At 53.0% G+C, this 16,429-nt stretch overlaps 2 protein-coding genes across 12 annotated transcripts in view; one reads left to right on the forward strand and one right to left on the reverse strand.

The window, feature by feature from the left end:
• The window catches only part of KATNIP (katanin interacting protein), a 185,029-nt gene extending 181,753 nt beyond the window's left edge, over window positions 1–3,276 (reverse strand). For 3 of the 9 annotated variants that reach the window (XM_089320844.1, XM_089320843.1, XM_051847546.3), the window contains exon 1: window positions 3,142–3,276. In XM_089320844.1, the coding sequence (XP_089176970.1) occupies window positions 3,142–3,148 (7 nt within the window). In that variant the 5' untranslated portion in view covers window positions 3,149–3,276. The remainder of the gene's footprint in view (window positions 1–3,141) is intronic. The other 6 variants (XM_070065023.2, XM_070065022.2, XM_089320845.1 and 3 more) reach the window with 4 other exon arrangements.
• Window positions 3,277–3,290: 14 nt separating this feature from the next.
• The window catches only part of GTF3C1 (general transcription factor IIIC subunit 1), a 71,412-nt gene continuing 58,273 nt past the window's right edge, over window positions 3,291–16,429 (forward strand). For all 3 annotated transcript variants that reach the window (XM_008257917.5, XM_008257918.5, XM_008257919.5), the window contains exons 1-5: window positions 3,291–3,650; window positions 8,441–8,650; window positions 10,564–10,740; window positions 10,991–11,134; window positions 13,474–13,570. In XM_008257917.5, coding sequence (XP_008256139.3) covers window positions 3,430–3,650; window positions 8,441–8,650; window positions 10,564–10,740; window positions 10,991–11,134; window positions 13,474–13,570 — 849 coding nt within the window. In that variant the 5' untranslated portion in view covers window positions 3,291–3,429. The remainder of the gene's footprint in view (window positions 3,651–8,440; window positions 8,651–10,563; window positions 10,741–10,990; window positions 11,135–13,473; window positions 13,571–16,429) is intronic.

Consider the following 16,429-nt stretch of genomic DNA (forward strand, 5'->3'; position numbering starts at 1 on the left):
ATGAACAACTAACACAAATTACAGTCACTCACAGCTGGGCATGGGGCAGACATTTTCTCAAATATGAACCAAATGAGTCTGTCCCTTCAAGGTAACAACAATATCTATGTCAATAATCAAAACTGTTCAAGTGGAAAACTTGTTTCCATCACAGGAGTTCAACGGCTTCCCTATACTTAAAAAACTCTTTTAAAAAGTGAGAAAGGTGGCCGGCGCTGCGGCTCACTAGGCTAATCCTCCTCCTTGCGGCGCCAGCACACGGGGTTCTAGTCCCAGTCAGGGCACCGGATTCTGTCCCGGTTGCCCCTTTTCCAGGCCAGCTCTCTGCTGTGGCCCGGGAGTGCAGTGGAGGATGGCCCAAGTCCTTAGGCCCTGCACCCCATGGGAGACCAGGAGAAGCACCTGGCTCCTGCCATCGGATCAGTGTGGTGTGCCGGCCGCAGTGCGCCAGCCGCGACGGCCATTGGAGGGTGAACCAATGGCAAAGGAAGACCTTTCTCTCTATCTCTCTCTCACTGTCCACTCTGCCTGTCAAAAAAATAAAATAAAATAAAAAATAAATAAATTTTAAAAAGTGAGATAGGTGATGATATTAACAAGTGTGACTTTTTGATTCCGTGCAATGACATTTCAAAAGTTAACATGTGGAAGATTTGCATGCTTCAGTGAACCAACATTTTTCCAGTGACCAATAGTTTATGTTATAAAATCCTATGAGTGGGAGTCAGCGCTGTGGCACAGTAGGTTAATCCTCTGAGTGCAGTGCCAGCATCCCATGTGGGTGCTGGTTCTAGTTCCGGCTGCTCCGCTTCTGATCCAGCTCTCTGCTATGGCCTAGGAAAGCAGTAGAAAATGGCCCAAGTCCTTGGGTCTCTGCACCCACATGGGAGACCTGGAAGAAGCTCCTGGCTTTGGATCAGCTCAGCTCTGGCCATTGTGGCCAATTGGGGAGTGAACCAGCAGATGGAAGACCTTTCTCACTGTCTATAACTCTACCTCTCAAATAAATAAATAAAGTCTTTTTAAAAAATCCTATGAGTAAAATATTCAAAGGGAAAGGTAGAACAGTAAATTTTAATGGAACAGAATACAAAAGCTTAATGATAAGGGTCTAGATATCCTATTGTGACTAAGCTTTAACAAACTGCCACTTGCTAAGTTCTGTTATAGTATCAAAGAATGTCTACAGTTACCTAAAAAGGCAATTAAAAATACCCCTCCCTGGTCCAATGATGTATCTATGATGTGTGTGTTCAAGTGCTTGTGTACTTCTTCGTATGAATGTGTATTTCTTCGTATGTATGTCTTCATATGTATCAGCCCAAATAGCATGACAAAACAGTTGGGACGCTGAAGCTGACACAAGTCTAGCTCCTTACTATTAAACCAGACACCACAGAGATTTGAGAAAATACAAAACAATGTCAGGGGTGGCACTGTGGTGCAGTAGGTTAAGCCTTTGCCTGCGGTGCCAGCATCCCCTATGGGCTCTGGTTTGAGTCCCAGCTCGTCCACTTGCGACTCATCTCCTTGGTAATGGCCTGGGAAATCAACGGAAAATCGCCCAAGTGCTTGGGCTCTTGCACCCAAGTGGGAGACCCAGAAGAATCTTTGGATAGGCTCAGCTCCAGATGCTGCAACCATTTGGGGGAAAGAACCAGTGGGTGGAAAAGTCCTCTCTCTCTCTCTCTCTCCCTCTTTCTCTCTCTCCATCTCTCTCTATCCCTCTGTCTGTAACTCTGCCTCTCAAATAAATAAATCTTAAAAATGAAAACAAAAGTCATTCTTCTTACTAAATTTTTAGCAGAAATGCAACTACTTGTCCATTAAAGATAGTATCTATATTTGGATGTAACAGGCTTATTTTTGTCCTGTTTAAGTGAAGCCATAAATGAACGTGTTGCGATTCTGTTTCAATTTCTGACATGGCAAATGTCACAGATGTAAAACACATAAGCAAAGCCCTTTGGAGGCAGGAGCATAAAGGTGTTCTGAGGCCAGGAGGATTGAGAAGTATTGTTTGGTAGCAACAGTGAGTTGACCCTTCCAAGGAGCAAACTAGTGAGAGACATTCTAGAGCACCTCTGAAGGGCAAAGGGCAAAGGTATCTTGACAGCTCAAGCCAGAACGTTCGACTAAAAGCACTCTTCCAGGCTGTGTTCAGTGTGTATCAAAGGCAGGCAATTTCTTCAGGAACAAATTCCAGAGAACCAGGGGCAGTGGCATAAAAAGGATCTAGCGCTCACTCTAAGGCATGAGTCGGGCCCATCTATCTGCGAAGTCAGATAACACTGTACTTTACATTCAGGTTCCTTCCCATGGTCAAGGCCGTGATTCCAATCAAGAATCCCTGAATGGTGGCCCACAGGCCGCCTCTGGCCTTCAGACGGGCGGGCCAACTGGGTATTTTGAGAAACATCCTACAACTGGCTTGGAAGCTGCCTGACCAGCTTCCGATTCACAGCCCCAAACCAGCCCAGGAGCCTCGTCCTTGCAGACACTCGCGTTTGTTAGCCTCTGGACTCAAGAGCCCCCTGAAAACCCTGCCACACCTCAAACTCCGTGATCCAGCTCCAGAGTCAGTGTCCGGGTTCCCCGCTCACTCTGCCGCTTGCTGGCTGTCCGACTTTAGGGAGTTACTGAACTTCCGGGAGCCTCCGTTTTCCTCGCTGTAAAATGGGATAACCCTGACCTCACACGGCTGCTAGGAAGCTTAGAGAGGCACTCGTGGGCTGTTGCTAACACTAGACCGCACACTCCCGTGCTAAGTCCCTTCCCAGGAGCAACGATGACTGCTCTCCCTACCCACAATCACGCTTATCTCTATCCCAACTCCCAGATCCCACAGTTCCAACCTCCTGGGACACGCAAGATCCTCCTCGGCCCTCTACTTCTCCTTTTCCGGAGACCCTGGCCAGTCCTGGGTTCCCACACGACCACAGGTTCGGTACCGCTGACCACTCCCCCAGCCGCTTCTCCCCAACCCGGACCACTAACTCTCCCTTTCCCTCAGATCGGAGACCATCTTGAGTCAGGAATTGGCGGTCCAGGAGTCTACGGCCTAGGCCCTTGTCTGAAGAAGGCTCAGGAATGTTTTAAGAGTAACTGCCCGCCCTCCCGGAGGGGCCCTTAGACACTCACCGTCCATCCCTAGAGGCGGCGGTTCCGGGTGCTCGAACCGGAAGCGGCCCCTACACTGTTTGCAGTTCCCCTGGTTACTGCAGGGCACCCGACCAATGGCGGTGGAGCGCCGCTGCTGAGCCCGCCTCCAAAGCGAGTGACGTCACGGAGGCGCGCTAGAACGCCTCCTCAGATCCCCGGGTGCGACCCGCCTCCGGCGGACGCCGATCCTTGTGCGCAGGCGCGCTAGGAAAGGCCGCCTGGCGGCGCGGTGCGCAGGCGCCGCGGGGGCTGCTAAGTGAAGGGGCAATGGACGCCTTGGAGTCGTTGTTGGACGAGGTGGCCCTGGAGGGGCTCGATGGCCTGTGTCTGCCCGCGCTGTGGAGCCGCCTGGAAACGCGCGTGCCGCCTTTCCCTCTGCCGTTGGAGCCCTACACGCAGGAGTTTCTGTGGCGGGCCCTTGCCACGCACCCAGGAATCAGCTTCTATGAAGAGCCTCGGGAGCGACCGGACCTCCAGCTCCAGGATCGGTCAGCGGCCTGGGCCTGCGGGCGGGCGCAGGGCCCGGGTCCTGATGGGATTGGGGAGAGGGCGGGGAGTGGAGCGAACCCCGGGCGGGAGAAACCCAGACCTGGAGTCTGGTGGGGAACACCTGGTGTGGGGACCAGGTGGGGCCCAGGAGCTGGGGATCATCTGATGGTTACCCCGTTATATCCGGGCGGGCTGCATTCAGAGAGTATTTCCATGGAATTGGACATAGGACGGGAGCAGGAAGACAGTTCCTATGGATCGGTGAGGGTTGGACCAGGGCAAGTGCGCACGGCAGCCAGTTTAGGAATCGCGCTGATAACCCGAGCACTGACCCGGTACGACTCTGCAGTTCCGTTTTAGGAGCTTGGGGAGGTCGGTCCACACCGTGACCCCCTGAAGTAGGTGCTGTCGTCTGTCCCACTTTACAGGGGCGTAAACTGAGGCGTGCACAGAGGTCAAGCACAGAGCATTGAGTTTGAATTCTGTATGTCTCCGGAGTCTTTTTTCTTTCTTTTCATTGATTTCAAAGACAGAGAGACAGAAACAGCGGTCTGCCGTCTGCTTGCTCACTCCCCAAATGCCCACAACAGCTGGGCCTGCTGGGCTAGGCCAAAGCCAAGAGCGTGGAACACCATCTGGGTCTCCCATGTGGTGGCAGGGTCCCAAGTACTTAAGCCATCAGCGACTGCCTCCCGGGGGTGTGCATTGGCAGGAAGCTGGATTGGAAGCTGAGGCAGGCAGGAGCCCTGGGGACTTCCATATGGAATGCAGGCCTGGTGGTGTCTTTATCCCTGAACCAAGTGCCAGCCCCCAGAGTCTGCTCTTCTGCCATATTGTGAGGGTGGGGCGGTCCCCAGAGGTGATGCCCAAGGCAAGGCTTGGAAGTTGGATTTAGGCAGCCAGTTGGCAAAGAGAACAGTGGACAGAGAGCAGGAATGTGAAAGGCCGAAGGAAGAGAACGAAGTTTGGCTGGAGTGTAGGGTAGAAGGACAGAACGAGGAATAAGGGTTGACACACAGATGTGTGTTAGGAGTTGGTACCGTTCTAAGATTTTTTTTTTTTTTAAGATTTATTTATTTGAAAGAGTTATACAGAGAGAGAGAGAGAGGTCTTCCATCCGCTGGTTCACTCCCCAGTTGGTGGCAATGGCCGGAGCTGTGCCAATCCAAAGCCAGGAGCATTTTTTTTTCCAGGTCTCCTACATGGGTGCAGGGGCCCAAGGACTTGGGCCATCTCCTACTGCTTTCCCAGAGAGCTGGATTGGAAGTGGAGCAGCCGGGACTCAAACTGGTGCCCATATGGGATGCTGGTGCTGAAGGCAAGAGGCTTAACCCCTGCGCCATAACATCAGCCCTTAGAAGCTTGATTTTTTTTAAAGATTTATTTATTTATTTGAAAGTCAGAGTTACACAGAGAGAGGAGGAGAGGCAGAGAGAGAAAGAGAGGTCTTCCATCTGCTGGTTCACTCCCCAATTGGCCGCAATGGCATTTCATGCGGTGGCTTTACCCGCTATGCCACACCGCTAGCCCCAATTCTTATTTTTTTTTTTTAAAGATTTATTTATTGGAATTTTGCCTCTCTTGGGGCTCCCCTCCAGGCCACTCTGGCAGGAGGTTTCTGACTTAATTAAATATTACTTTTCTTAAAAAAAATTTATTTATTTATTCGAAAGGCAGAGTTCTGGCGAGATAAGGAGAGACAGAGAGAGGTCTTCCATCCACTGGTTCACTCCCCCCAAATGGCCACAATGACCAGGACTGGGCCAGGCCAAAGCCAGGAGCCAGGAGCTTCTTCCAGGTCTTCCATGTGGGTGCAGGAGCCTAAGGGCTTGGGCCCTCCTCTGTTGCTTTCCCAGGTGCATTAGCAGGGAGCTGGATGGAAAGTAGGGCAGACAAGACTCCAGTTGGTGTCCATATGTGATGCTGGTATTGCAGACCCAGGCTTAACCCGCTGTGCCACAGGGCTCACTCCCTAAGATTCTTTTTATTTTTTTTAAGATGTATTTATTTATTTGAAAGGCAGAATTACATAGAGAGACAGAGAGGTGTTCCATTTGCTGGTTCACACTCCAAGTGGCTACAACGGCCAGGACTGGGCCAGGCCAAAGCCAGGAGCTTCATCTGGTGGGTGCAGGGGCCTAAGCACTTGGTCATTTTCCATTGTTTTTCCAGGTGCATTAGTGGGGAGCTAGATTGGAAGGAGAGCTGGCATCTACCAGTGTCACAGGCAGCACCTTAACCCACTGCACCACAATACCAGTTCCTGTTCTAAGATTCTTACATATAGTAAGTTGTTTCATTTTTACAACAACCTTAAGAGGTGGGTAATGTTATCCCCGTTTTCCTGAAGAGAACGTCAAGGTACAAAATGGCTAAGTTACTTGTTCAAGGTCATCAACTAGCAAGAGCAGAACGCACAGGGCCGGCAATGTGGTGTAGTAGGTTAAGTATCCACCTGCAATGCCAGCATCCCACATGGCACCGGTTCGAGTCCTGGCTGCTCCACTTCCGATCCTGCTATGGCCTGGGAAAGCAGCAGAAGATGGCCCAAGTGTTTGAGCCCCTGCACCCACGTGGGAGACCCAGAAAAACTGGTGCCTGGCTACAAATCGGCCCAGCTGCGGCTGTTGTGGCCATTTCAGGAGTGAACCAGAGGATAGAAGGCCTCTCTTTCTGTCCCTCCCTCTCTCTAGCTGTAACTCTGTCTCTTAAAGAAAGAAAGAAAGAACAGAACCCAGAATTTGAATGCAGAAATTCTAGGTCCAGAATCCACTCTGCCTTGCACTGGAGAAGCTAATCAACCATTCTTTAATCCCACTTCCAGAGTTTCTCCCTTATCAAAAGGACGGTGGGAAGCCACCCAAGGGAGGGTCAGACCCAAAGAGTGAAGCTGAGCACCTCGTTGCAGTCTGGTTATAAGCAATGAGGCGGGGGCCAGCTTGCCATCGTAGGTGTGGAACAGAGGCTAAGGAAAGAGGATCCAGACAGCCACGGTGGCAGAGTCCAGAGGATTGGTGGCTGATCGGCTGTGAGGAGAGACAGGATTCTAGGAGGATGTTGGGCCCCTGAGTGAATCCCGATACCCTCCCCTGAGGCAGGGAACACAGCTGAGCAGCCTCGAGGCGTGTGTCTGGTGGGGGCACAGGGCTGGGAGGTGGGATGAGGCTCCTTCAGGTTGTCCGAGTGCAAGCTCTGTTTAGTAAACATCAGGCCTCACAGGAGCTAAAGCAGGTCAGAGGGAGGGACGGAGCCAGACATCAGTGAGTCATCCCCTGTCGTTGGTAATGAAAACCGTTGGCTGAGATCATCCCTAGGAGAGAGCGGGGCCAGTGCTCCTGGGCTTACGTTAGGTCTGTGTCCCAGTGAACCCAGGCTAGGTTAGAAGTGCATCCAGGCCACATACCCAGCCTGACACCGTGGCTTAGCCAAGCCACCTTGACCGAGCTCAGGACACTTTACCTTACAACTGGGCAGAATCAGCACAAGCCCGGTGTGCAGTAAGGCGTTTATGGAATGCTGTACTGCAGTGACAAGTAGGATGGTTGTGTTCGGGTTGACTTTTGCACAAAGTCAAAAGTGAAATCAGCATGTGGTGGGGACTGTGTTCTGGGCAGCGGCCTTCAGCAGAGCTCTGAGGTGCGTGGACATTGCAAGCTGCGTGGAGGATGAGGAGCCTTCAACAGAAGACAGAAAGGCGTCACTGCAGAGGGGCGGGCAGTCCGGCCAGAGTGGTTTCCTGGGAGCTGGGGAGAAGATGGGATTTGAGAATGCAGAGGGGGGCCGGTGCTGTGGTGTAGCAGGGCATCATATATGGACACCGGTTCGTGTCCACCTGCTGGTGCAGCTGCGAGGTCAGCAGGGGGTGGCCCAAGTGCTTAGGCCCCTGCTCCCACATGGGAGACCTGGAGGAAGCTCCTGGCTCCTGGCCTTGGCCTAGCCCAGCCCCAGCTGTTGGCAGCTGTTTGGGGAATGGACCAGCGGATGGAAGACCTCTCTCTCTCTGTCTCTCCCTCTCTCTAACTCTACCTTTCAAATAAGTAAAATTAAACAACAACAACAACAAAAAAAAGAAAAATAGAAGAACACAGAGGTCCCAGAGGGGGGCAAGAAAGGGCTTGAAAAGTGGATGTAGACCAAGCCTCTGCTAGACTAGTGCAGGGTGTGAATGAGATTTCAAAGGAAAGCTCACTCTACGGGGCTGACTGGCTAGGAGAGGAAGCACGTGTCAGAGATGCTGAGAGGCCAAGGGACAGTGTCGCACCAGGGAGGTACTTGATTGGAGGGGGGAGGGGCACTCATAACCTTGGATTTGATAGACAACTGGAGACATTGCACAAACAGGGCTGAGGATTCAGAGGTGAGAATGGTTCACATGAGGGTGATGATTAACACCATGGAAGCAGATACAGGTACCCAAGAGATGGACAGGTGATGTCTTAGGGGAGGAATGCCTTGAGTCGCTCAGTCCCAACATGGTGACCTGGAGACCTGCGACCAAGTTTGGAGGAAAACCAAAGGGGGCCGTGACGGGGGCCAGTAAGGCAGTTTGGGTCCCAGCACCCAGCTTCTGGGGCCAGCTTGGGGGACCCCGGGAAGGTCCGTGTTCTCTCTTCTCTATTGTTAAGAGGCAGGACCCTGCTTGTCAAGGCCGTTTGCATCTTGGAGGCAGGGACACTGCACAGTCTCAGCTCTTCTCTCCGATCTCGGCTGGAGCCTGTCAGAGGCACTCACTGCGCAGGCGTCATTGCCGAAGCTCAGCTGGGTTTGCCACCTGTGCCTTTCCCCTTAGGTACGAGGAGATTGACTTGGAGACTGGCATTTTGGAGTCCAGGAGGGACCCGGTCCCTCTGGAGGATGTCTACCCCATTCACATGATCTTAGAGAACAAGGATGGCATCCAGGGCTCGTGCCGGTACTTTAAGGAGAGGAAGAACATCACCAGCGACATCAGGACCAAGTCTCTGCAGCCGCGCTGTACGATGGTGGAAGCCTTTGACAGGTAACTTGTTCACCCCCATCAGGAACCCCTCACGTCAGGGGTGTGGTCAGAGCACTCGGCTCGGATCTTTGGCCCCAGCGTCTCTTGGAGGTCGCCAACCCTGCTCTAAGCCAGCTCTCAGCCCGCTTCACCCCACCGCAGCTGGGCTGATTGAGGTCAGGGCTCCTATCTTCCCCTCTGTTTGTGTGCTTGGTTGTGGCAGGCAACTGACATTTGGAAGTTGCCTTTTGTTCTCTTGTCCTAGCCGGGCCCTGGGCCACAGAGCCATCCCTGTGCAGGTCCTCAGGAGGTCAGCCCCTTGAAGCTAGAGACCGGTTGTGTTTATCGTAGCATTCTGGCACTTGGCACAATGCTTGGGCAGTATCTGATGACGCAGTCAGCAAACCAGAACCAGCAGGAGTCACTGAGCCAGATAATTGCCCATGATGTCCAGAGTCATTGGAATTACAATGGTGTGGGGTAGGAAAGCCATCTGAGTAAGAAAGCTTAAAGAGTGGAAAAGCCATTTCCCTGCATTCAAACTTTCTCCCAAGTGACCTCTTAGAATTTAACTTAGTGAGGGTTTTGAGAAAAAGGATCCTGAGTTTTGTCACCCTGAGCATCATGTGGACTCTGTTTACTGTGTGTTAGCATCCACTTGGAAGACAGGCCATACGGTCCTCGCTGACTTACGCAGACGACTCATTATAGGCCCAAACAGTGTATTCACACAGCTTCTTCCTTTTTCTTTTTGTCTGCCTGGTGGTGGAATCAGGGGGAAGGAAAGCCATCAGGCCAGACAGGGCTGGGCGGTGTGGCCAGGCTAGGGCCAGGAAGAAGGGAGAGGCAAGGGCTTGGGAGCCCATGAGCTGTGGCATGTGGACCTAAAGGGAGGCCTCTGGTCCAGTAACTTGATACCACGTGGTGAGCGAGGTGCGTGCTCTCCACAGCGCCTCCTGTGCAGCTCCCTGCTGCAGGGCCAGGGCTGGGCTCCTAGAGTGTGGATGGAGAGGGTCGCTCTGTCCCAGGCATGAGCCTCACTCAGGCCAGGTACTGCTGGAGGAGGTGGAGCTTCAGCCATCAGTGGGAGCGGTGCACAGCCTGGACTGTGGGCCCCTGCATGGGAGTGAGGCGTCTTGGTTGGGGTGTCTTGCAGCACCTTGCTTGCACACTTTTTGCCTTCTTTCTGGACATTATCTTTGACCCATCAGGTCTATTGTCCAGCAGAGAGAAATCACTGACAGCACAGTTGGGTGTTGCTGAATGAAGGTGTATCAGTCCAGTGCACTCAGCGTGGTCATTCACTTAAGTGTGTGCTGAGCGGCCACTGTGTACCCAGCTCATTCTAGGCACTCAGGAAATCCTTATGAACAAGTTGGGGGTGTGCCCACGTTTGAATTAAGGGGGATGGATGAGAATGTTGCCCACACCCCCAGGATGGCTGTTTGTGAGTGCTAGGTGCTGTGAAGAACATGGGAGTGGTTGAGCAGGTCTGGAGCTCTGACTGACGTTTTCTGGAAGGCCTGGGTGATGGGAAGAAATCGGCCATCTGAGGATCGGGGACAGGGCAGCAGCTTGGCAGACAGAAGAGCCAGGATAGTGACCCTGACACTTCTTACTGGCACAAGATGGCCCCTGTGGGTGAAGATGAAGTGAGCGAGGCAGGGAGGGCCTTCCAGGCCGGGGCAAGGAGTGTGGATTTGGTCTGAGTGCCTTGGCGAGCCCTGCAAGGCATCAGCCAGGAAGTAACAGGTCGGCCCTGTTCCTTCAGCGCACTGTGGGGTTCTAGGACCACAGGCCTACTTTGCTTAATTTAGGGGCATGATGGCCTTCTGGGAACCCAGACAATGATGGTCTAAGTCTGCTTTTTCAGATTTCCATTTTCGTAAAATCGCTTCGACCTGTTTCTTCATGTGGGTGTTTCTGACTTGCAGGTGGGGGAAGAAGCTGATCATCGTTGCCTCCCAGGCCATGCGTTACCGGGCCCTGATAGGCCAGGAGGGGGATCCTGACCTGAAGCTCCCCGACTTCTCCTACTGCATCCTGGAGCGACTGGGCCGGTCCAGGTGGCAGGGCGAGCTGCAGCGAGACCTGCACAGCAGTGCCTTCAAGTAAGGGGGAGGATTTGCATGTAGGGCTCACTAACCACCGCAACCTGCCTCCCAAATACAGGGGCTGCTGCCTTGTCTTCCCTGGGGCTTTTTTAAATCTCTGACTGTTCTCTTGGGTTGGCTGGATCAGTGTGTGTTGGTGCGTACGTCTGAGGGAGAGACTCCCTACACTGTGGGGCTAAAACTACCAGCAAACCAAAACGACGTGACCCACACCCTCCTCCCTCTCCTCCTCCTCCTTCTCCTCCAGGGTTGATGCTGGAAAACTTCACTATCACAGGAAAATTCTGAACAAAAATGGGCTCATCACAATGCAGTCCCACGTGATCCGGCTGCCCACTGGAGCCCAGCAGCACTCAATCCTCCTCCTCCTCAACCGCTTTCATGTGGACAGGTATGCTGTGGAGGGAACAAAGCCTTCAGCGATTTGTACTGCAGCCACGTGTGTGATGCTTTCAAAAATCATTAGAGGCCAAATGAGAATATGACTGTGGCTTTCCAAAGAAGACATTTAGTTGTCTGTTTCTGTCAAAAATAAGTCCTGCTCACTTAGAAAACCTGGAAATTAGAAAAGGACAAAAACAAAACAAAAAATGCCTGCTACTCTGTAGCTCAACAATGGGAACTTTAATCATTTTGGTGAGAACATTTTTAGGGGTGTAAAAAAAAAACATCAAACTTGAGTTGCTTTGGTGGCAGAGTTGTGGTTGGATTATATCCATTTCAGATTGGAGGTTTTTGCAACACACAGCCATGATAATCCACCTACCAGGATAAGAAGGCAAGGTTCTGCCAAGTGCTTAAGTGCAGGATACTCTAGCTAGGTATCATAACGTCGGCTGTGCTACACCACAGGCTGCTGTAATAGGCGCACTCCTTTTTGAGGACCAGGGTGTCTCTGCGAGTAAGTTACCTGTCACCCGTTAATCCTTGTTATTGGGGAGACTAATTTTCTGGCACAGCGATGGGAGAAAGAAAGCTTCCACCACCCCACAGAGGTCTCACTCTAATTCTGGCAGCCATATACCCTCCTGAGTGAGAGGAACAGAAGCCAAGTGCAGGGAGTGAAGGACAAGTGGATGCCTTTGAGTGGCCCACGCCTGGCCACCAGTGCCTGGAGTGGAGGTGAGCAGATGGACAGGGTGGTTGAGGAAGTCCCTGCCCTTGACCCTGGCGTGCCCTTGACCCTGGTGGCCAGGGCCAGCCTCCAAAAGGAAGGGGAGTGAACAGTCAGGATTAAGTGTCCCTTTCAAGTTGACAGTGCCTACTGCCTTGCCCAGGGCTTGGCCCAGACAGTGGGTGATACTCATGTGCAGCCTGTCCTGACTCCAGACCTCCAGGAACAAAAGCCGCCCCTGTGCTCTGGTCACATGTCTGGTAGTCCTGACTCACCTTTAAGCACGCCCACCATCAAAATGTCCCAGACTCCTAGTTTATCTTTCAGTCTCTGATTTGGAAACCTGCATTGAAGAGAATTCTGTTTGGTGAATTGGCTTCTAATTTCTAATTAGTCACACCATCCATTAGTTATATGATGCTGTTACTGCACTTGTAGTTGGTGGGCAGCCTGTAATCTACAAAGAACATAGGGTGAGAGTCCTGGGGAAGGGGAGGAAGCCCCGGATCAAGTCAGGCACTGTACTGCAGTTACTGCCTTTCCCTTGGGCAAAGGTGCTGACTGCTATGGACCGTGGTTTCTTCTGTGTAAGATGGCCATGACTCAGTGCGCCTATGCGTGGTAGGTCATGTGCTGTACATATCTACCCCTTCATCCATTCTTTCACCGATTGAGAAGTGGGTGCAACGTTGAGGTCTCATCCGTGTGCTCTGCCTTTCCCTTGGACTGTGAGTCAGGCCAAGCTGCCCTCGTGTAGCTGATCTGTGTCCCTGCTGCAGGCTCCCCAGGGCACACGCAGCCAGGAGCCCTGAGCTGTTCAGTCGCGTCTTTTGGTGACCATGAGCCTGGAAGCATTTATTGTAACATCCACTTCACGATAGACATGAGCTGACAGGTGGAATCGGGCACGCTGTGAGGTCAGGTGGAAAGCAGCTCCAGACTGAGCGAAGTGTCAGGAGGGCGTGAAGCAAGCACCAGGTTTAGGGAAGGACGACTCAGGCTAGCGTCCTGGACCTGAAGTTTGGAAAAAGCTGATTCACTTCTCGATGTAATAATCTCCATCTTTCTGTGCTGGGTGATTTATAAGGAAGTGTTGTAAGAAAAGCTTCCTAGACTTCAAAGTGTTATAAAAACGTCAGGGCTCAGGGCTCACATGGTGGTGCACAGAGCACGTTGAGCCGCCACTTGGAACACTGGCGTTCCATACGGGTGCTGGTTCTTGTCCCGGCTGCTCCACTTCCAATCTGACTCCACGCTAACGTGCCTGGGAAAGCAGCAGAGGATGGCCCGAGTGCTCAGGTCCCTGTACCCATGTGGGAGACCTGGATAAAGCTTCTGGCTCCTGGCTTCAGCCTGGCCAAGCCCTGGCTGTTGCAGCCATTTGGGGAGTAAATTGCGGATGAAAGATCTCTCTGTAACTCTACCTTTCAAATAAAATAAATTAAAAAAAAAAGTCATTTCATCCAAATGTAGCCTAGAGTTTCGTCGCAGGAACTTGGACATGGGGCTGAACTGCTCAGTCTCTCCGCCTTTGAACTGTGGATGATGGTTGAGACCTTGAGCCTGGGCCAGGCGGTGGGTTTGAAGAAGTCAACCGTGTGGTGTCTCTCTCGCAGGAGGAGCAAATACGACATCCTCATGGAGAAGCTGTCGGTGATGCTGAGCGCACGGAGTAATCACATCGAGACACTGGGCAGGCTGAGGGAGGAGCTGGTGAGCTGTGGGGGACCTCAGGGTGCCGGGCTGACCCTGACCTGTGCCTCAGCCTGGCGAGCTGCCTCACCCTAGACAAGGAATTGCAGCCCCGAGCCCTGCGGTGCACCCCAAACAATCGGGCTGTCTTCCCTTTTGGAGGGTGAGAAAAGGCTCAATGCCGGGGCCCGACTTCCCTGCCCTCCCCTGGGGTTGCTCTCGGCCCGGCTGTCAAGGTTCACGCAGAGAGTGGTAAATCCTCAGGTTTACACTTCCTCCCGTGATCGTCCCCAGCGGTCTCAGGCGGCGATGACGGAGCAGGAGAGGAGAGGACAGAGGGCCCAGAGCACCTCGGCCCTGCCTCGTCTCTGGTCCAGGAGCAGTGACTGAGTCACAGAGTGAGCACGAGAGGAAGAGCAGAAGTCGGGGGGTGCTGCTCCCTGCGGGAGTGGGAATTAGCCAGGAGTGCACGTCAGGAACGGGAGGGCGCCAAGACAGCCCTTGAGGTTGAAGCACAGAGCGTCGCATGTGAGGTGAAGGTTCGTGGGCACCTGCTCTGTGGTCACATATCATAGCCACAAGGACTGTCGTTGCCACTGGTCCCCCTGCAGCACACTGGTGCAGCTCTGGTCTCCAATTTCATCATTCAGAAATCAGAACTCACTGCAGGGTCACTGCACGCCCAAGTCTCTTCAAAGCCAAGGTTATAAACCAGAGGCTTGTGAGTCACACCTGGCTTGTGAAAAATCAATTTGACTTAGCATTTTCTTTTTGAAAATGGAGATTTCATATACACACCTAGGTGTGTATGTGGGGTGGGGGGGGTCTCCATTTTTCTTTCTCCAGCTTCCCTTGAAAAATCCGCAGCTCTGAACCCACAGCCTGTCCTGACAACAGTGAGGTGGAGCTACTTGTGCACTGGGCAGCCCCCGCCCCCAGGCCCCCTCCTTTGTGTGACCCTCAGACCCCGAGGCCGAGTGTCAACGCCATCTGTGATCACGTGCACCGCGCTTTCTAGCTGACTGACAAAAGCAGGAGATGGAAGGCCACTTGAGAAGGCCTCTCTCAGGATACCTTATCAGAGGTGAAGGAAGTCCCGACCCCCACACTGGCCCTGGCTGACTTCGGAGATTGGAGACCTCTGCCCTGGAGTCGCTGGGGGACAGGGATCTGGGGCTGCTGTGCCCTGGGGTCAACGCTATGAACTGCGTCAGAGACAGAGTTGACTGCTGCAGGCCATTCTTTCACTTATCCATTCAACAAACACCGTAGCAGATGTGTCCTTTGAGTCAGAACCGTGCTCCACCCTAAGAGGGCAACAGCGAACCAGGGTGTCGGGTCTGTGTCCCAGAGCTGTTCTAATGGAGGGGCAGGTGAAGAATGCCTCTGAGCTCAGTGACAGAGGCCAGGGACAGCTTCACAGGGCAAGTGACACTCCAGGGATGCCTTGCCCAGGCGGACAGGTGCATTGGCATTTCAGCCGAGGAGAGCAGCTCACGCAGAGGCCCAGAGTTGGGGAGCCCGTGGGACGTTTGTAGAGGTCACTGGGAGTGGCTGATAGTGGGGTGCTGGGGGGATGGCTGGAAAAGAAAGGAGACCTATGATGCTGATCCTTGGGCGGGAGCACTGCTGAGTGTTTGGGGAAGATGGACAGGCCAAGGGAGGGCCATTGAAATGGGTGAGGGTGGCAGCTGTGGCCAGGGAGGCCTGAATTGTTTTGAGAAGCATTTTAGGGGTGAAACGAATCGGTGAGTGGCTGAGCCAGGAGGTCGATGTGCAGGAAGCAGAAGGACCTGAAGATGAAGACCATGTAGCTTCCATGGTCAGAGCGGGTGCTGCTGGCCAAGGTGCCTGGGAGCTTGGTCATGGCCGAAGCTCCTCGGAGAGGACAGTGCCTGGCCGTGCTGGGGCCTGGTGGATGCTTGTCAGATGGATGCTTGAGTGAAGCACACAGCAGTTGGGAGAGAAGGAGGCACAGGATAGATTTGAATTTTTTTTAAAGATGTATTTATTTATTTGAAAGGCAGCATTACAGAGAGGCAGAGAGAGAGAGAGAGAGAGAGAGAGGTCTTCCATCTGCTGGTTCAATCCCCAAAAGGCTGCAAGGGCCAGATCTGGGCTGATTCATTGCAAGCCCGGAGCCAGGAACTTCTTCCAGGTCTCCCATGTGAGTGTAGGGTCCCAAGGTCTTGGGCCATCTTCAATGGCTTTTTCAGGCCACAGCAGAGAGCTGGATTGGATGTGGAGCAGCCGGGACTCAAATCGGCGCCCATATGGGATGCCAGCACTGCAGGCAGAGGCTTTATCCTCTACGCCACAGCACCGGCCTGACAATTTTGATTTTAAGATTTATTGAGTGTGCAGATCTTCTGGGACGTTCTGCTGGCCATGGCTGTCAGCAGCAGGAGTCAGAGAAGGCTGAGAGGGGTTTGATGAAGAGTCAGTCTAGGATGAGGCTGGGGCCATGAACTTGGGTGCTGTCTCTTGAAGGGTGAGGAGGCTCCTGCTGCTCCCCCCTCTCTTTGCTGAGCAGATGGTACAAGTCCTTGATGACAGCCCCTGGAAGGCAGGATTACATCATCCTTGCTCACTTAGGGTGGTCCAGGCCTCGCACCATATGTTGAAGGCTGGGGGATTGATGGATAAGTTTCCATAGGGTCTTTCTGTGATGCTGGGGGCCTGGCTAGATTAACGATGGACGCCATTTACAAGCCACTGGGTCTGAATGGGCCCCGTGGGAGTCATCTGTGGTTTTGGGTGCCCATATGTTCTGCTGAGCATCCACCTGTGTGGAGGAAGCCATCCCAGGCGTCTGTCTGCTCCCTGCCTCTCTCTTGGAGGATAAGAGGAAGCCTAGGAGAGGCACAGAGCAGCCCTCAG

The sequence above is a fragment of the Oryctolagus cuniculus genome, chromosome 19 (assembly GCF_051225735.1).
Source record: "Oryctolagus cuniculus isolate XC-2025 breed Fujian yellow rabbit chromosome 19, ASM5122573v1, whole genome shotgun sequence".
NCBI lineage: Eukaryota > Metazoa > Chordata > Mammalia > Lagomorpha > Leporidae > Oryctolagus > Oryctolagus cuniculus.